At 41.9% G+C, this 20,921-nt stretch overlaps 1 protein-coding gene across 2 annotated transcripts in view; it reads right to left on the bottom strand.

The window, feature by feature from the left end:
• Positions 1-20,921, bottom strand: part of LOC117251195 (radixin) — a 75,403-nt gene that overhangs the window by 20,264 nt on the left and 34,218 nt on the right. Inside the window, exons 1-2 of one of the 2 annotated variants that reach the window (XM_033617243.2) lie at positions 5,896-6,025; positions 5,723-5,806 (exon numbers count right to left, since the gene is read on the bottom strand). In XM_033617243.2, coding sequence (XP_033473134.1) covers positions 5,723-5,806; positions 5,896-5,925 — 114 coding nt within the window. In that variant the 5' untranslated portion in view covers positions 5,926-6,025. Of the gene's footprint in view, positions 1-5,722; positions 5,807-5,895; positions 6,026-20,921 lie in introns of those variants that run through there. The other variant, XM_033617245.2, reaches the window with a different exon arrangement.

The raw sequence follows: 20,921 nt of genomic DNA, 5'->3' as shown, positions 1-20,921 counted from the left end.
TGGATAAGCAGGCGAAAAAAGATGGGCCTCACTTCAGGCATGGGGGCATTTTCAGATTTAAACAGCAGAGGGCCTTCCCTAAGCTGTGACCCCAAATTTGGAAGCAAACTTACGTCTTTAATATCTATGTCTGCTGCAGCATTAACATTTCCCTACTTTGTAATACGGCGTTGTTGCTCACAGTGCGGCCTTCAGAAACATTGCACTGCAACAAACTGCACCCCTTAACAAGTGCATGTCAGATAAGAGATGAGAACTTGTTGTAGAAAGCTACTAGTTATGTGGCGATTACTTCGTAGTCAGTGATTTCAGGGCACAATTTAGAACTGCACTTTTCCTGTGCAGCAGTCAATTATATGCTGGTTCCCTAAACTGGTGCTCAAAACTTTGAGCTTCCCTGTAAGAAGGGGTTTACCCAAATGTACATGCAATTATGAGGACACAGTTGTCCACTTATGTTTGTCCATATATTTAAATTAAGCCTTTGTTATCCATGATTATTTGTTGCACATGAACTCACTCTGGGCTCTCCTCCCTCCTCCTGTTCCCTCTCATCCATCTTTGAGTATCTTCCCTACCTTTCTAACTTTGCCTCCCCTCCCTACTCTCTCAAACACTTTGCCATTCACTAACTGTCGTCCCATTTAGAGAGGGAGAGAGTCCCTGGGGGGATGCGGACGCTTACTCAGACTCTAATGTGATTTACACAGTCAATACGACGGCACTCACTACCATATAATTAACTGTGTCACACACTCAGTCACAGAAAGACGTGCTCACATAAACACATTAAATACGCATGTGTATCCAACAACAAATCTAAACACACTGAAACATCCACCTGAAACACGCACGCACACACACACACACACACACACACACACACACACACACACACACACACACACACACACGCTGGAGGCCTCCACTGGGGCTGGGAATGCGGCATGCAGAGGCAGTTATGCGGATGCTGGGAGCTCAGCGTGCAGATTTACAAGTGAAGCCTCAGAATGTGGATAAATGACTCGGGAACACCGGGATGAGAGAGGAGGAATACTACGTGGCAGAGAAAGGAGGAAAGACAGGCGACATAAAAGGGACGCAAACGTGGAGCTGACTGGGCGCCTGAACAGGACTCCTTATTTTCATATTAGATGAAAACACTTCACACACACACAACTTCAACAGTGTGCGTGTGTTTGGTGCTTCAGTGTTCAGAGGCTTACACGCTGGTGTTTGGGTTAGTCTGATTAAACAGCTTTCCTGTCACACTAAGGCCTTTTATCATTCTGTGTATGTGTGTGTGTGTGTGTGTGTGTGTGTGTGTGTGTTGGAGCAAGCTTATGCCTGTTTATATTTAGCTCCACAGCCTCTTTATCAATGAGGCCCTCTCTTCATTCATGTGAATAAAAAATGAAACAGCTTTCTGAAGGCTGCTTCGTGCAGGACACATCATCACAGAGCTCACTGTTCACTGCTGGACACGTGACTTCCTGTCCTGTACGTAACCTCCTCCACACATGCAGTTAAATGAGCACTGGGGATGCGACTGTTTTTATGAAGGGATATCTCTAGCTGAAGCTGATCAGTTTGACATGTATACCGAGGCTCTAGCTTCAAGTTCAGCATTAGTATCATGTATCCCGTCTCATTAGTTTATTGTGCGCTCAGTCCAACCTCTCGTGATCTAAAAACCTCCAAAAACTAAGTGTATTCCTGTGGGATGTGTCACATAGTTTCCTTCTACTTGCTGGTAATGGTTGTGTCTTACCAGAGGGGGGTATCCATTTTATCTGCATCTATTTTTAGCCGACGATGGACATATGAAACTTCATCCACCACTGAGGTCTGTCATTACTGCTCCACCTGTCGGCTCACTCACTTTTCACCTTCTGTCTCCTAAAAGTCTCAAACAAAAGGTTATAGAACAGACGAACAAAGCAAAACGTCATCAGAGAAACTGGAACCTGCAAATGTACTTTTTGCTTGATGAAACTAATTGTTGCTAGGTCCGACAAGCTCGACAAAAACAGACATGGTGTCACTGGTTTCGTCTAGCTAGGTGCTGCAGTGTGTATTAAGCTTCAGGCAATATCGATGGATCCGGCAAACATTTTGTGTGTTCCGCTGTCTTGCGTCAGCGCCATTACTTAGATGGTAAGTCGTCACTGTCTGCAGCTGTCTGCTGACCGTGACAGCTGAGAACGGCACAGTTTCTTCCCAAACTCCTCGACAATGGTGTCAAAAGTAACACTACACAGAAAGTAAAGGTAAAAGTAGAAAACTCTGCACGAGACGCCACTGCAGTGATGAAGTTTATCGGCTGAACATCAGTCTTAGACGATAGGCCGGCAAGTAAGATGACATTCAACGACAGCTGTGACTTCCCCAGGCTTAAAAGCAGGGCTCAGTGAAACTAATCAGTCATCACCCATGTTCTGTGACAGTGCAGCAGCTATCGCGCCTTTCTGCATGTGCAGACCAGGTTTTACTGCGGATGTGTTGTACCAACATGACGTGACATGACGCTGTGACTTCTCCTCTTTAACCTCCTTGGTTTATGTTAGCTGCTAGCAGCCGGAGGCCCGAGCTAACAGCTAACAGAGGCTGCACTGAGCTACATTATGATGCATTCAAGCTCTGTTCAATGATAATGAGTATTAGGCAAAGATAAGTTATAATTCTATCATGATGTGTTCAAATGTAAACTTGTACGGTGTAGTTTTTGGTGAGAAATGAATAAATACAGTTGTTTGAAAGAGAAATTCATTGCAGTTTTTCATGTGAAAGAAGATTATATTAAAGGTTGTTTAATACATTTGTACAATTGAATTTATGCTCAGTCAAAGACAGTGCAAGGGGCCGTAAACATGTCACATTTTTTGCACGCTCAAATTCAATGTTTTCAATGTAGACGTGCCGCGGGCGAGCCAAACCGCTGGAGTAAAGCAGTGGCAGCATACACACATTTCTAAGTGTCTATTTTCAGGGTGAGATAAACAGAGTTCAACTTTTGGAACATAACAGCGCACACCGCCAATCAAGCACACAACCAATTACAGCCGAGATATATCTTCCCCTTCTTCAGTAAATATCAGTCTGTGATAGGGATGCACCGAATATTCGGTAACCGAATATATTCGGCCGAATATTTGCAAAAAAACACACATCCGGTATTTGGTGGAATAAGTGAAAAGCAAGGCCGAATAATAGCGGCGTGTTTTGATGACGCAATCAAACAGCGTGCGGTGACGGTTGGAGTAAAATGTCGGCAGTGTGGCAATATTTCAAAGTGTTGGAGAGTGATAGAAGAAAAGCAGTTTGCAAAGAATGTAATACTGAACTATCTAGAGTAGTGTTGCAGGGTATACTGGTACCAGTGGTAGACCGCGGTACTAAAACACCACTGTACATGAAGATGAGCATTTTACTCGCATTTGCGACTAAAAATAGTTTTGTGCGAGCATAAGAAATCATTCAGGAGCACGCTGTGTGAGTACAGATTTCAACAAGCAGCAGAAACGAAAGGCGAATCCTGTCAGTTGTGGGTTGAACGGGTGACACAGACATAGACAGGAATGTATTCCTGTCAAATACGGAGGCCATAGTGCTCCGCGGCGCAACATAACGGCTTACCGGCGACAGAGAAGTCCGGCTCCACGTCCAATAATTTCCTCTTCTTGTTGTCACGACTGCCCAAAAGTACCTGAACAGCCGAGCCGTGGCGGCACACAGGTATGTGACGTGTCAGAGGAGAAACGAGCCGTTCACATTTCTCTCTTTGTGGCAGGTAACGGTCCACAAACCTCACCGCACTTTAGGGACTGTTCTTTACTTGTGAAGGGACTGTTCTTTACTTGTCAGGGGAGGAGGGTGGCTGGTTGATTTTTATTTATTTATTTTATTTTGGTCCCCCCTATGTTAATCACTAATTGATGCTGTTTTTGAAGTATGAATAAGTCAATAAGTAATTTATTCCATTGAAATATCATTGATGTATTATAGAAAAGTGATTTATCTTTTTATAAATGACAAAAGGCACATCTGCCTCATTTTTGCTGTGGTATCCTGATACTACTCAGAACCGTGATACTTTCACTGGTATCGTACCGTGGGTCCCAATTTTGGTACAGTGACAACACTAATCTGGAAGGGGTTCATCTGCAAAAACTAATGAAAAACTAAACAACGGCATTCGGTACTCGGTATTCGGCCAAGCGTTTAATTTTATTCAGCTTCGGCTTCGGCCACAAATTTTCATTTCGGTGCATCCCTAGTCTGTGATAAATATGGAGGACAAGTTTTAAATCAAGCTTTAAATCTGTCCCACGGATGATATGTTTGACCTAATACACACTACAAAACACCTGGAAGAAGATCAGCTCTGCACTCAAGATTTCTGGTACATAGTCTATGATATGGTCGCTTAGCAACCTCAGACGCAACCAGTCTCCACGCCCTTGAAGCTTGGCACAGAGTAGCGCCCTGCAGCCAACCTTGTGTTTTCCAGGCGGTTAAAGATGCGGCATGTGTATGGCCCTTTATGAAGGCTGAAGAACTTTAAATCTGTTCATTTATTTTTTTCATAACGAAGAGTGCTTTGTTTACCAGGTACAAAAAGAGGAATAAACAACAAAAACAAACAACAACAAAAATATCAGTATCTGTAAAACAAATTCACAATCAGTGCATCCCTTGAGGGAATGTCATTTTATGACCAAGTGAAGTATTGGACAGATTGAAATTTGGCAGTCAGAAGATGTCAGAAGTTATTCTCATTCATCCCGAGGTAAACATGAATGTTTGTGCCAAATTTCACAACATGCTGAGTCACAGTTGTTGAGATATTTCAGTCTTGACCAAAGAGGTGGACCAGCTGACCAATATTCTCTCCCAGGAGCCACTGCAGAGTAAAACGCCAATTTCTTATTTTGAGTGGTCTATTCCACATTTAAAGTACAGACACAATGTTCCAGAGCTGCTCTGGGCTCTGAAAAGCCATTAAAGGGCCCTGATTGGCCCACCTGGGAATATTACATGTCATGTTGCAGTGCCAACGTCGGGCCACAGCAGGAAGAAAAATACACACAACTACTAGAAGAAAACCAGAGTTTGATGACGCACTGGCTTCCATACAGTAAGGAGGGACTCTCTCCTCTCACACAACAACACTTGATGATTCAGTCCGATCAGACAGATGCATTGTTCCATAAACCTGTGTTGCACAGCCTTAAAAGCTCTTCTGTGTTTTGATCTCTTCCTATAAAGCAAACACAAGAGCAACAACAACAACCGCTGAAAAAAAAGATTCCCTTTTATTCAGCCTTCCTCCCTCTGTCACCACAACCCCACCAAACCTTCAGAGCCTGACATGAAACAATGCTGAAAGCTGGCCTTTTACTTCCCAGACACACACCATCATCCACCCAACACTTGCAACCACTGTCTCCTAAGAGCTCCCAGTTTAGACAAAGAGCACTTTGTGTGTCATCTCTGTGCAGAACCAGTACCAAGCCAGACCCAGCCAAGCACCCACTGGCACTCAGGCGCGTTAACTGTCAGTGTTGCGTTCATTAGTGATGGGTAACAAACAGCAGGTCACAGAGGTCACTTAAAAAACAGACATATTCGCTGCACCTGTAACACGCTGCTGGAGAAGTGTGTGTCCTCACAATCTGCTCAGGGATCCTTGAAATTAATAAACAACAAACATGTGTCTTACCTGGTCAAAGAGCTGTTTGCCTGTCGTGTTGGGCTGGATGGCAAACTCCAGCTCAGCGTCCATGGTGGTGACGCGCACATTGATCTGCAGCAAAGAAGAAAAAGCAACAAAATAAACGGACCGATAAAAAATACAAACATTAAATTAAAAAATTAAAAAATCCCATCACAAACCAAGGCTTGGTTGCTACTAACAGGTCCCATCTTTCTTCTGTGCTGTTGTCCTATAGTCCGAGTTTCACAGTAAAATGCTACCCATGCCCCATATTTCCAACTTCCATTGCTTGTCTTCCCCTCGCTGGAAAATAAACCTCCTCGCTATCTCTGAAATTCCAAGACTGGTTGTGCTAAAGCTTGGTCATAGCGCCCTATGAGGGAGAGAGCTAGGAGTCGCCAGCAGATGGTGTTACCCACACAGAGGCAGTTTGTCTCATGCAAAGTTTATGCATGGCACTTATTCCTCATGCTAAGCATATGAACTAATCTACACCATTCTCATGATGTTGATGTGCTCATGACCAATTATTTATCTGATCACTATGTGTCTGTCTGCTGTAAAGAGATGAAGCTAATTTTAGAAAGTGTACGAGCAGATCTGTGAGGTTCAGTATGCACAGAAACATGATGCAGCACTGGCACACACACATATACAGCGTGATCGACATGTAATGAACTCGGTGAACTTGTATGCATTACAATGAGCTGACACAATGTCAGACAGTGATGCTGACTGTTGGAAAAACTTGTTTAGAGGTCACACCACAAAGAAACCATTTAAAAGAAATGAAATATACGAGTGGAAGTAGAAGAGAAAGTGTCAGAGCGACGGCAAAAATGTGAAGTAACAGGTGAAACTAGATGTGAAGATGTTAGAAATGTGTCAGAGTAAAAGAAGGGAAGGTACAAAGTGCAAATTAATGACATAAATGTGCTTTAGAAAGTGTGAAACAAACCACAGGAAAGGTATAAAATAATGCAAAACTAATTAAGACGGTAAAGTTGATAAGAAAATTCTAGTTTTAATGAATAAGGACCAAACTTGGGGCCTGTGAAGTACTGTGACCCTCCACTGTCTGCTGGTGGGACATCCTGTGCCAGCTGTATGTGTTAACTCCTATCAGACTTCTATAAATATTCTTCACACATAGTGAACACACACACACACACACACACACGCACACACACACACACACACACACACACACACACACACACACACACACACACACAGTATCCATAAAAGGCGCCGGCTGTTTACGCCACTCATCCTCCTGCCAGGAAGCTGCACAGAAGCGGTTGCCTTCACTTCACTCTTATGAGGGAAAATTATTAGGAGAACTCCGCCACAGTTCCAGCTAAGCCGTAACCGTGCATGAATTATAAATAATTTCCCACGCATGAATCTTTCATATAAAAATAAACTACTATATCTGAGAGATGAAGGGAAATAAACTCTGCTGGCGGCTCAGACCATCTGCACTTCAGAAGAGGAGTGAAAGTTTGCACCTGAGCAGCCATAACAATGTGGAGAACAGGTCATTTCCTCTTTGGCAGGGTAATAAATGAAGCCAAATGGATGTGAACACGTGACTGTGTGAAAGATGAGTCAACAAGTGTTACAAGATGGTGAATTTGCATCCCAGGCAAATCAACACACCACATCTGCTGCTGATCAGGAAACTTTATTGATGATGATACTACTATGATACTACTCTCTAATGTGTACTTTTCATGTCTTATTTTCTAACTAATTTACACATTTACTTTTTGGTCTCTATTTACTTTTTTTAAACCTCTTCCACTCTTCTGGGATGCCGGCGTTCTCGGCCGACATTACTGTCTTTCAATGGCTAAATTTTGGTGACGGAAAAACTGGTGGGGTGGCTGTTTTCACAGGGGTCCCTGAAGGTATCATCTCAAGATATCTGAATGAAAAAGAGCTCTTTTGGTACCTTCTAGTCTCCCCCTTAAAGACATGCCCACTCTAGTCACATGCATTTTTTTGGTTTTAAAAAACCATGCAGTTTTAACTCAGTAAGCGTGTCATTTTCGCCTATTTTTTTTTTTTTATATTTCTGCACACTGGGGTCCCTAAACAGTCTTAGAATTGCAAAAATTGGGTCCGACTGGAAAGCTGAGACTTTTGTGGATTCAATGAGACCAACTACATTCATGTGTGATGATGTCAGCCCCCACAGTAGCCATTAAATTGCAGTGAGACCATTTTTTGAATCAGACGTCCCTGTATAAAATGACCTCCAGTGACCTCCAGGATAATCACAGCCTCATGAAACTTCACAACCACAAACTAGAGACCTCAGGCATTCAGAGGATGTTTGGCTTTCATAGAGATATTGACAATAAGGAGGTTTCTCAGCAGTTTCCAGAACGAAAGTGCTCACCTTTCAATCGCTGAAAAGTGCAACTCTTCAAATCTCCAAATTATCAATAATTTTTATGCCAAATCACTGCTGGATTTTTCTGTGGTGTTCCTCAAGGTCTTGGAGTCTTAATCTGGTATTTTGGAGGGATTTTTGTCCATTTTAATTAATTCTAGGCTGGTCAAAAATCCTTACATTTAGCACCAAATCTTTTTTATTTTTCAAAGATTCTTTTATGGGGCTTTTTTGCCTTTAATTGACAGGAAAGTGTGAAATGAGGAGAGAGTGAGTGGGAAGATGACATGCAGCAAAGGGTTGCAGACCGGAGTCGGATGCAGCAAGGCATCGCCTCTGTACGTGGGGCGCCAGCACTAACCACTACCGACGCCCCGAGCACCCAATCTTTGTAACAACTGGTATCAACCCAAAATCTGCTGCAACAACTTCTGAGACATAACTGATCATGGATATGGCCATCATATACTCCATCATAATGCTCTAAGCTATACATGCTCAACTCTCAAAGTCTGAATTGGCACCTAAATGAAACAATATTTCTTACATTTTCATGACCAGAAAACTTGACACACAGTGCTGAACTGCATCTCAAATTAATCTTCATGTTCCAGTTGTCAGATGATGTATATCACGTCTATGTGGCATCAACTGTTGACCTGTTATCTCCCTCTAAAGACCCCCAGCCCCCCCTAAAAAAAGACAATCATCAGATTACAATGGCATCCTTTCTGTTGTTTTCCTTCCTGCTTTTCTATCTAACATAATCTACATATGTATATTCTTAATAATGTGTATACTGTCATGAATAAGGCCCTTTCAGGCCTCTCTGCACACTGTGTCTACGTCCTTTGATTTTAAGCGCTGCAAAAATAATAAAAAAACAAACTAAACTTTAGTATAGGCGCATCATTATGAATTATTCATGGTGTTAAATAAATGTGAAATAAACACATGTTTTATTGCCAGAGGGAAGGCAGCAGTGAGGTGCAGTGCTGCTCAGCTGCAAACACTAGAGAGCAGTTGGAAGAAGAAGAAGGTGCAGAAAGGGATTCTGGGAGTTTTGCAGTCAAGTGTGACGCTCAGAGCCAAATATGGGCATCTGGGAGCTTTATTCAGGACTGCTGCTGCTTCAGCATCTGTGTTAATCTGAGGTGACACTTGAACGTTAACAGGTTTTATGAAGTGTGTGTGTGTGTGTGTGTGTGTGTGTGTGTGTGTGTGTGTGTGTGTGTGTGTGTGTGTGTGTGTGTGTTTGACTGTTTTGTCGCAGCATGAATTCATACGACCACCAGAGTTCGAACCAGCTGCAGAGCTGGTGGAAACCAAACCAGTGTCTCACAATAATCTCTTCTGTGTGCTGTGCAGAGTACTGAACTCACACACACACTCAGCAGCACACCAGTATGCAATCACCGATTTGTCTGTGTGTGTGTGTGTGGGTGTGTGTGTGTGTGTGTGTGTGTGTATCCCTGCTGGAGGTGTAATACATTATACTGTGCTGCAGTAAGTAAACCCAGCTGCAGTGAAACCAACTGACGCTGTCCTAGAGTAACCTGACGGAGAGCAAGAGACCCACAGAGAGCGAGAGGAACAGAGGAGAGGAGAAGGAGGCAACAATGGCGCTGTAAAAACTTGTAACCTGCCTCGGGGATTAAAACTGCTGCATCAGTAGTGTGTGTGTGTCTGAATTTGTGTGTGAGTGTGCTCGAGAGAGAGACAAAGATGGGCAGATAGCGCCAGAGGTGAACAGAGTGCATCTATCATAAGAAACCAACCGCCAGGAAATACACGACTCAGACAGGCAGCTCAACTGACCTGAAAAATACACACAAAGACCACACACACACACACACACATACACACACACACGCCACATTCTGCAAACAAAAGAAAGCACTCTACCCCCTACCATGCCCTCTGCACACACGTACACACATTTTCACTATATGTTGAAGACAAAAGATTCGACCAGATGTCTGACATTCTATCTTTACAAATGACTGAACTAAGTGACGCAACGAGACGACTTTGAGATAAATATTCACACTGCTTTTGTTAGTTTAAACCTGCTTGTTGTTAATGTGTGTGTGTTTTTGTTCTTCTAACTATGAGAATTTTATGTCTAATTAGGGAGAAAAAAAATGGTTCTAAGTGTGTGTTTCAAATAGGAATGTCAATGTTAACTGTTAACCACACAGAATATTTCTGACTGACAACACAGTCTTCAGTTTACTGCAGTCACCACAAGGGTTTAATGGCCCAATCCTTTAAAAAAAAATGTCAGGCTCATAATTACAGTTAAAGGGCCGGGCCGGGCCGAGCTCAGACAGAACATGCACTGGCTCAGGTGGGGTCGGGCTGGATTTTTTGGGCCTGATCTAAGCTCTACTGCAGATACATCGTGGCCACTTGTAGCTTCACATTAAGCCACTTTCTCACCGTGGCAACCTCAGAGGAGACCAGAGGGTGGGTACCATGTCTCCATGTTTCCTGTGCCACCACCGGGACTGTGTCACCGGCGTTAATCGCCAAATGAGCAACGCCACTAGCTAGGTCCCTCCTGACCATGGACGTGTGCCATGCAGAGCGGCCAAGGCTCACGTTGGCTGACCAGTGTAGTACACAGGGTGGATGGCTGGTACTTTGTTTCAGCAATGCAACAGTGGTAACTGGAGAGGGCCCTCGAAATGCAGTGCTGAAGCTCAGAGTCATTGGAGCGCAAGGCTGAAAGGAAAGGCCTCGTTTTTTAAATTCATTCAGCATTTAGTCAGTGACTAGTTGATGGATGTTGTGCTAATGAAAGCAAAATTAACATTTACTGCCCTCTAGTTTTAAGTGTGTGTTGTGCATTAATTCAGCTTCACATTAACAACAAATAGAGACAGTGGATGCTGGGAAGGTATGAGAATGCAACCATATTGTGTTTGTGTGTGTGTGTGTGCCACAGCGAGATAGACATCTGTGTGTATGTATGGGAGCGCAGCCATATGGTGGCTTCACACTCACACACAACAAGGCGTTCTACTGTGTACATATATCACTGGATGTCACGTGTCTCTGTGTTCTGGCTGATAAGGTTTCCATAGCGACATCCTTGTGGTTGATTTTATTGTAATTTTCTAAAAAGCCTTGTGGCCGCCCTGAAGAGGGATTTTAACACTTGGCGGGATGACCTACAGAGGTTTGACCCCTCCAGAGGTCAGACACTGCTCGACAGAGAGACAAGAACCAAACGGTAAAACTGCAGTGAATTTAGAGCAAGTAACGTTTGTTTAACTGCCAATTACTCTGACAAGTGTGGTTTTAGATTAGAAAATAGAGGAAAAATGCTCATCATGATTTATGTGTGTCTAATATGACATCTTCAAATTACTTGTTTTGTCCAGCCAGCAGTAAAACTCATTATCACACCTGCCTCAGCAACAACGTTTGGCTCGAAATCAACAAAACCAGTCTGAAAATTAAGAAAATCTGAGTTTATGGGGCACGGCCATGTAGTTGTTGGACCCTTGTCATCGCTGGCTGATGCCATGCTATGATTGGCCTGTCTGAGTTTAAGGGGTGGGGCTTAGCAAAGGGTCAACTGAGGCAGCGTTTCATTTTATGAACGTGACCTGGGTGTTTTCCACCTGGAAGTGACTCAGTCTATAGAACATTTTTGACCTTGACAACATACACATCATAAACGTGTCCCTCTGTATTTCCTGTTAAAATGTTTTACAGTGTGTGTGAATGACATCAGCAGACAGGAAGTAGTCACGGACCCAAGCAGCAGTTGCCTAGCAATGCAATTCCAGTGAAACAGGCTGTAATACATCCCTATTAAAACTCTATCTACTCAGGATGGCCTCAGCATAAAAACACAATAGCTGAGAGTGAACTGTGGACACACTGCAGGTCTGCACAGAGGTGAACAACATTTATTTCCTCTGAGCGCTGCGGCAACAAAAACCCCTCTCATATATTCCACTATCGTCTGAGAGAGGGGATTGTTTCAAGTGTGAATGTGAGTGTGTGCCTGCAGAGATGCAGACATGAGCTGTGTGTGTGTGTGTGTGTGTGTGTGTGTGATTGCAGGGCAGATACAGAGAGAGAGCAACATGTCTTTGAGCTGATAGCTACAAAACGTTAGCAGATAAAGCAGCAGGCGGTCTCAGCCTCGCCGCTGACCACAATCCTTTCTGTTACTGTTGACCGACTGCTGCTGCTCATACACACTTTGATCATGTGTCAGAGACATTTTAGATACCCTTTAGATTATGCATACACATAAATATAACTGGGACTATTATGGCACCAGTTATAATCTAGTTATATTAGTAATGATGGCTGCTGTCTCTGCCTATGCTCCTCCATCTGTGCAGCTGCTACTGCAACAATTACCGCCAAGACGAGACATAAAACCTGGGCCACAAGCCACTTCTCTCCTCAGTGTTGGTGGTATATGGAGGCTGGCAGATCAGGGGCAAAGTGTGTTTATAATTAAAGAAGAAAAATGTCTCACACTGAAAAATAAATTGACCCTGTTGAAGCAGAGTTCAAACTGCTGACTGCAGAAAGCTGCACGCTGTGAATTCTAATAAAAATCTACATGGCTGGGTACAACAGTGCAGCAGCTGCTCAAGTTAACGAACAGGCTTGTCGCCCCTTTTTGAGATCGTGAACTTGTCCTGCGAGAAATTTGCAACTTCAGTGACTGCATTTAGTTTTCCACTTGAGCTCATGTTTACAGAGCGCGATCAGGAGCACTGTTGGTTTGTTTGAAATGAAACACAGTTAAGCAAATCCTCTGAGTCAGCAGCAGAGCGATGACATCACAAGTTTAGAGGGAGGGCCAGAGTTTTAAACACTGAGGACGCTCAGGCAAATATTTATATTAAAATTAATTCAAACAACAACGACTAGTGCCACCACACAGCATGTCACTGTGATGCTAAGGCCCCATTAGCACCTACTACAGACAGAGAGAGAGCCAGCCAGTGAACACTGGTCATTGTTATGCAAACCATCAACACCACTGACTCATTTAAAAACCACCAAGTGTCATATCATGCTGAGCTCCATTCAGCTTCATCAGCAGAACTGGTTGTGACTGAGAGGACACTGATTCAATAGCTAAATCAGGAAGGATATCAGCACGTCATCGGCTGATCTTGGCTTTAAAATGAACTATTAGAATCGGCCAACATGCTTTTTCGTAATCATAAACAATAAATGAATATTACATACATTAGAAATTACTGTATTTCATGTCTCCATCTGCTGGTGGGCCGTCACAATAAAAGTATGTGTGCATAATATGATGTTAATTCCACTACAGAAGAGACTTGATCAAAAAAGTGGATATTTTGATATTCAATACATATAATACATCAGAAAAATTAATTATACGACTAAATTCCACTGACATTTATTAATAAATTCCTTATGCCTACCTTATGCAATATAGCAAAACCCACTTGTTTAAAAACCTATATAACTGTACATTAAATATGTGTTATGACTGATCCCTTACAGTCTTGGGAGAGTTGTTAATCTTCTCTCGGCTGATGTGAAACAAGACATTGTAGTTTAACTGTCAATTATATAACCAGGGTTCTTACAGCTTTAGCCAAGTTAGATTTAGACTTTTTAAGCTAGTAAGTAAGTAAAATGTATTTATAAATTGCTTTTTGCAGACATGGGTCAGAAAGTGCTTCATAAGGGCATTATATGTATAAAGGTGCGGACACACCAAACCGACATCAAAGAACTAGCGTCGACGAAAGCCAACTGTTGCGTCGTCCACGTCACCTCATGTCGCTCTGTGTCAGTTGCATTTGAACACACTACACGGACTACATCCGACGGCCAAGTAGCACGTACGTTCTGCGCCTGCGTGAGAGAGAGCGGAGTGAGAGAGTGGTACATCCTGTCAGCCGAGGGGTTTCCTATCTGTGCAGCCGAGCACCGCAGCACCTCCACGGACTATTACATCCAGACGGTCCTGGTGTTTCCTCCTCAGGCTCCACTTCACTCAGCTGCTGATAAACCCGCTGCTTCTTCCCACTTTAACCTGAATAACAAACCAGGGCTCAGTGCTCCGGTTGGATCCAACCAGAGAGCCGGGGCTAGCTCAGAGACTAGCGGAGGCTAACTGGCTGTGCTTCCCTCCGGTCATGCTGTGGCTAACGCTCTGCTAGCCGCTCCCAGCTAGCTCCGGTTTGTTATTCAGGTTAAAGTGGGAAGAAGCAGCGGGTCTGTGGGGCAGCTGAGTGAAGTGGAGCCTGAGGAGGAAGCACCGGTTAGCCCCGGTTTCACTACAGGCAGATTCACTCGCTACAGGGGCGAGGAAATAAAACCTGAACAGCCAATCAGAGTGATCTCTCTCACTGACAAGCTCCGCCGCCAATTCAACATGCTCAATCGGCCGAAAAGCCGCAGACGTCGAAGGGCTGACAGTGTGGGACACACCACAAAAACTAGGCCGACAGACGCTTTGGTCGACGGCTGAACGGCTTGGTGTGTCAGGGCCTTAAGAGAATAAACATCACATCTAGCAAAACTGGTTGCATAAAAAAAAGAATTCACACGACAACAGTACACAAAACAAGAATAAAATACAGATCTGGAGCAGACAAGTTACCCTAACGTCTGTCTGTCTGAACAGGTGCATCTTTAGCTGGCTTTTAAAATAAACCACAGAGACAGCAGACTGTATGAGAGCAGGCAGAGCGTTACAACATTTAGGTGCCACGGCCGCAAAAGCACGATGGGTGAGAGCGAGGGACAGACAATACATTTAGCTTATTTGACTGAAGAGAGTGAGCTGAAGAGTACAGGTGAAGTGGTTCAGCTACATAAGAGGGAGTCTGACTGAGTAATGCTCTGTTAGTGGGAATGGGTATTTAAGACTTTTTAATGCCACTGAGAAATAAATTTATGACCAATTTTACAATAACCAAGGTCAAAGGAAAAAAATATTTAACAAATTACTGAGGGTTAGGGACAATGTTGCCCAAATATTAACTTTAATATAAAACATGACTTTTGGTCAGTTAAAATGTCAGATGATCTTCTGCAGGTCTTAAAAAAAAGGTAAAAGTTTCTAGAAATGGACCATGTGGAAAACAATGAAGATATTATATTATCATAAAGGTATCCATTTGGGTGACCTAAAACGAGCAGATTGGAATTGACTGGATGGTAAATGAATATGTGTGTTGCTGGTTTCTTTACTCTGATATAGTGTTGCACGGTATACCGGTACTAAAATAGTACCGTGGTACTAGAGTATTCCAAACGGTACTATACTGCATTTGGAAAATACCGGTACTTTGAAATTGATTCAATTCACTAATTTAGTTAATTTATTTTACTCATTTATGCACACAAACGCCTTTTTTGTTCCTATTGGAGCACAGATTGCACAAGTGGTGTGTATGACAACACCTGTATCAACATTCGCAGCTGGCGCATGTGAAAAAAGACAAGAGAAAGTCTGTCTCGCAAAGGGAGACAACACGAGACAACACAAACTTGGTGGAACATTTGAGTTACCAAACCGTGACGTCCGTACCGAGGTACTTACCGAACCATGATTTTTTTGGTACTGTTACACCCCTACTATTTATTGTTCTAAAGGTTTGTATCCAAAAGGACTTTTCCTTAGGAAAAGTACCGAAGAGTATCGAAAAGTATCGAAATTCATATTGGTATGGGTACCGAAACAAAGATTTTGGTATCGTGACAACACTACTCTGATATGCTTGACGTTAATGCAAGAAGCATTCAGTAAATTATGAGATAAAAAGGATGTTACCAATTATTTTGAGATTTTATGATGCAACTTCAGAAAGAAAATGATTCATAATATCCTACTCCTCACGTCTGAGCATTTTTAAAACTTCTGAAAGATTGATTTAAGTCATTTTAACACCAATTAAGGCCTTAAATTAATGAATCCAATTCAATTAAAGGATCCACTGGAACCTTGAAAACAGTTAGTTCCAACCTGGTAATTTTACTGGACAAGAGGCATTTCATGAGTGCTGATGTAGAGAACAACATCACTGTGTTTTTTAACTATGCATGTATCACTCTACTTTATAGGTGTTCTAAACCATTAATCAGTCTACATTAACAGACGTAACAAACCTTGTACTACAAACATATTTCCACAAATAACATCTGAATTAAAATATGATGATATATAAAAGAGGACAGAGGGAAGGAAGGAAGCCTGGACACTTCACTGCAAACCTCCTGCTGTGTTCATATACCATCAAGTGATGTTGCAGCTATACTGTGTGATCAAGCTGTTCACTCATCAGAGTCCAAACATGGCGTCAAACCAACTGTCACCAGCATCTTGTTCCACTGGTTGCACAATAAACAGAAACATACAGATGAACGTTCATGATACAAAGAAGCTGAGCTGAGATAACGTGTAGATCTGAACACAGACGCCAACTAGTGTACTGAATGTTTATGTGTTGCTTGGCAACAGTCCGGTCTCAGTCCAGCTGTGGAGCTGTTAGTGTTGGTGGAGACAAATAAGTGATAAAATAAACAGATCATAATCTGTTGTCACTCAATACAGATAAATAATAAATGGTGCTTGTAGAAAACTTAACTTACTGCGAACTGAAAGTGAAAATGTTTGTGTTTGTTACAGCCTAATAAATGAGACTTGTATTATACTGTGTGAGAGTTTGGAAACAGATGTTTTTATATAGTTTTGGTTAGGGATGCACGACAATGTCAGCAGGTCATTGGTATCAGGCGATATTGGCTTTAGAATCAGCCAACATGCTTTATCTTCATTTGCACATTGAATGAATATTACATACACTGAAAGGTGTATGGTGCAGAAGAGACTTGATGATCACTAAAATTAGGTGGGGAAAAAAGTGGATATATTGACATCAGTTATCAGCCAAACAAGTTGTTACATGTCAGCATATTGGATATCAGCAAAGAACTGTGCATATCTAGTTTTGGTGCTGTTAACAGCGGCCTCCAGTCGATCAATATATCAATGTTTGTAGTTTACCATGGAGGCAAGTTTGAGAAACAAACTCAAGGTAACACAGTGTGACTAAGTGATTTATAAATAGTCACTCTGTGGGAGAAGTATCAATTTAAATGTCCCCCTCAGTGGCTGAATACACTGAACAACATTTTACACACATTACTTTTGTTTTTGCTCCTATTTTTCACAGGTTTAAGTTAAAATGTTAAAACTGTTTTTATGCACTTAATGGATGTTTTTCTCTCAAATTTCGGTTGCAAATTTGGTAAAACCCCTGTTAGTGAGCACTTCTCCTTTTCCGAGATAATCTATCCACCTGACAGGTGCAGCATATCAACATACTGATTAAACAGCATCATCACTACACAGCTGTGCCTTAGGTTTAACTTTGTGTTCAGTGTAGTAGTCTTTAATAATGAGTTTTCAAAGGGAGTCTTATAAAAAGTGCTTGTTGGTGTTGATGCTGAAACTTTTATTTATTTATTTATTTCCTTTTGACCCCGGGGTATAAGGGACAAACAAAAATAGCAATAACAAATCAAAGCAGGCAGCAACCAATGTACCATAAAATAAATAAAACAGAATTAGTGTACATACGTACAAGTCTCTGAAGCGAAGAAAAGCAAATCAAGAGAAACTATTCAGGATTTTCTTTAAAAGTTTCAACAAATTTGACAAAACCTTTACTTTTCAAGATGACATTAACTTTTGAAACTTATAAATATTTGGGTTTACTCTAGAACTGTCCGACAAACTCTCTTCTCTCTTTGTTAAAAAGGAACACACAAGTACATAATGATATTCATCTCCTCGATTGCCAGTCAAACAAAGAGTACATTGCCGAGGGACATTTTCACGGTCATACCTGTGCTCAGAGATAGGTAACTTATGATTTCCACACCGAAACTTAGACAAACAAACTCTTTCGGCAGGTCTTAACATAATCAGATAAGGTTCAAAAGTGAAATCAGTTTCAAACAATTAATAACTATCACATAAAGGGTTGCTTTGTAATTTCTCATGCCGTCTCTGTAGTTCCATATCAGATAATCTACGTTCAATCATTAACTTTAAATACTTAGGATTCATCCATCCAGCGTCATGCTATAAGTACGATAAACCACAATCATCAAGAATATTTTTAACTTTGGAAATCCATTTACACTGAAAAATATTGTCATCACACAAAACACACATCAAAATCTTGAAAACGATAAACATAATCAAAGAGATTTTTGTTGTACTATGACTAATTAAACTAGAGTGGTGCTCAGTAAAAGTGTGCTCAGTGCTGCCACTGGTGGCCAGGAGCTACATTACAGGAACAGTATCCTCACTTACATAGCTCATAGTAAATCACGCCTTTCTGATATTTTACACCTGTTTGACATCATTGTTTTTCCATGTTATCAGGAGAGGAGATAAGAGGACTGCCCTCTTTCCTCTGAGTTTTTATTTAAAACAGAGTTTTACTGAAAATATTTAATGACCTCTTCAGTGAAATGTAGAAGAAACAATGAGAAACTATGAATGAAAAGAGCGTTACTTCTTTTTAATATCTTGTGCAATATTTTCTCGACATCATGTGCAATATAACTTTTCAGTATCATAATCACTTGTCAATGTAGTGCAATATATTTTCTCAAACTCATGTACAATACTACTTTTCATTGTTATATCACATACAATAGCTGTGTTCGAAATCGCTCCCTATCACGGATATAGTGCACTATATAGTGTGTTCGCCGTTTTGTAGTGTTGTTCAAATTCTCTGCGGTTAATTTCATTCACTATACAGTGGACTATAAAATACCCACAATGCACAGCAAATGTGAGTGAACAAACGATGTACCCTACATTTTATTCCTGTATACCACAATGCAATGCGGTCGTCTTTTGCCAGAGGAGAAGAAGAAGAACAACCGCAAAGAGAAAAGAAACGAACAGGATGCTAGCCAGTAACGTTAGCTCATGAGCTAACAATAGCTACTTAGCTCGCACGAGCCAGGTAGCTTGTAGCTTGTGCACTATCGTGGGCTATTACAGCTCACAATGCAGACACACAACCATAGCTGACAAAGCCAAACGTCCACACCATTGACATTTCAGCAATTTATTGACAAAAAGTACAACCACCATACAGTTCGATCATCCTCAAAGGGCCCGGTTTGTTTACATGATGCTCGGCGCATCCACTTGTGTCACAGGAGTATGCGGCGCAGCTACTGACACAACGACATTCAGAAAATTTCAGTTAGTGTCCGAAATCTCGTTCAGTCGTTCCCCATGTAGTGCACTATATAGTAACATAGGAATAGGGAATAGTGAGTGAGTGAGTGAGTGAGTGGACGGTTTTGAACACAGCTAGTGTAACATTCAATATCATGTGCAGTCTGCATTTTTCCACCATTTTAGTTCATTTCTAGTGATTCTCGTACTTCTCTTACTCCTATTGTTACTTTACTAGGCACTGGTTTAATTTATATCTTGTAAATTTGGAATATTTTGACTGATATTAAATACTCCATTGGGCCCACACTGGGCCCAGTGTGTGACCCTGATCCAGGAAACCACTGGTTGTTACTGGTGAAAGCATTCTCTGGCACAAGAATTTCCTTCAGGATAAATAAAGATCTGTTGAATTGAATTGAAGGAGCCTTACAGCTATAATCTACTGAGTAGTTTCCATAATCAATAAACAGATATAGCAGAATAGAATTTCAATTTCGATGTATTAGGATTTAAGTTGTTACGTACACATCCTAGCCGTGTACCTTGTGGTTTCTGTGCAGACACTGTGGCCACATCTTGTCTCACGAGGCTCTGGGGAAAGCAGAGCGTGCATGTGTGTCTCAGTTCAGCTGCTGTGTTTACCAGCATCCTCCTTGCCTCCATGTTATTCATAACAAGTAGTGACAGCTAAATAGTAGGCTAGTGTGTACAGGCAGAGGCCGCCCACGCAACACAGCCCACCTGTTGACTGTGTTTGTGTGTGTGTGTGTGTGTGTGTGTGTGTGTGTGTGAGAGAGAGACTCAAACAGCCATAATTAAAAGCTGTTGGTAGCTAAGCTGATTAATAGAGGCTTTAAAGGCAACCAGGGCCGTACTGCCTTCTTCACCTTTTCTATTCTCTGGTTTCCATCGTCAGCCACTCTTTCCACGTGTCTACTTAACATTTCCTCTCTGACACTCTTGTCTTCACCTCCACCATTCGCTCTCTCTTCACTTCTCCTCTTTTCTGCTCAGACTGTATCCTCTTCACAACCCTTCTTTCTCTCTGCCGCTCTTCTCTGCCTCTCCAACACCACTTTCCTGCACCTCTTTTATTTTCTAGTGTCTGTAGGTCATGGCACAGACAGTGATGTGAGGATTTATCAGTTACCTTTAAGCTTGGCTGTGTTTTCAAACACACAGAGGGGTGTAGAAATTACACGCAGGGATCAGTGGGCTGATTTGGACTGGAGGAGGAGGAGTTAGCATGTCAGACACAGGAAAAATACATCTCCAAGTGAGAATGAAGAGATAATACAAGTATTGTCTGTACTTCAAGGAGCAGCAAGGAAATATAATCCATATGATATCCACGTCTAAAATCCATTGGATTTCCTCTTTTTCCCCAATTGAACTTGAACTTTCCATCAATCATCCATCATTCACAGTAGCGTGACTTGATATTGATATTGCAATGATATTATAGGGTTGACTATTGGTGCGTTTACAAAATAGCTGCACAATGAGATTTTTGACAAGATATTATGATTATTGTGGATATAGCGTATCCTATAGCG

Source organism: Epinephelus lanceolatus, chromosome 14, assembly GCF_041903045.1.
Source record: "Epinephelus lanceolatus isolate andai-2023 chromosome 14, ASM4190304v1, whole genome shotgun sequence".
Classification (NCBI taxonomy): Eukaryota; Metazoa; Chordata; class Actinopteri; order Perciformes; family Serranidae; genus Epinephelus; species Epinephelus lanceolatus.
The sequence above is the reverse complement of the archived record's forward strand: the minus strand, read 5'-3'. Positions and strand labels throughout refer to the sequence as shown.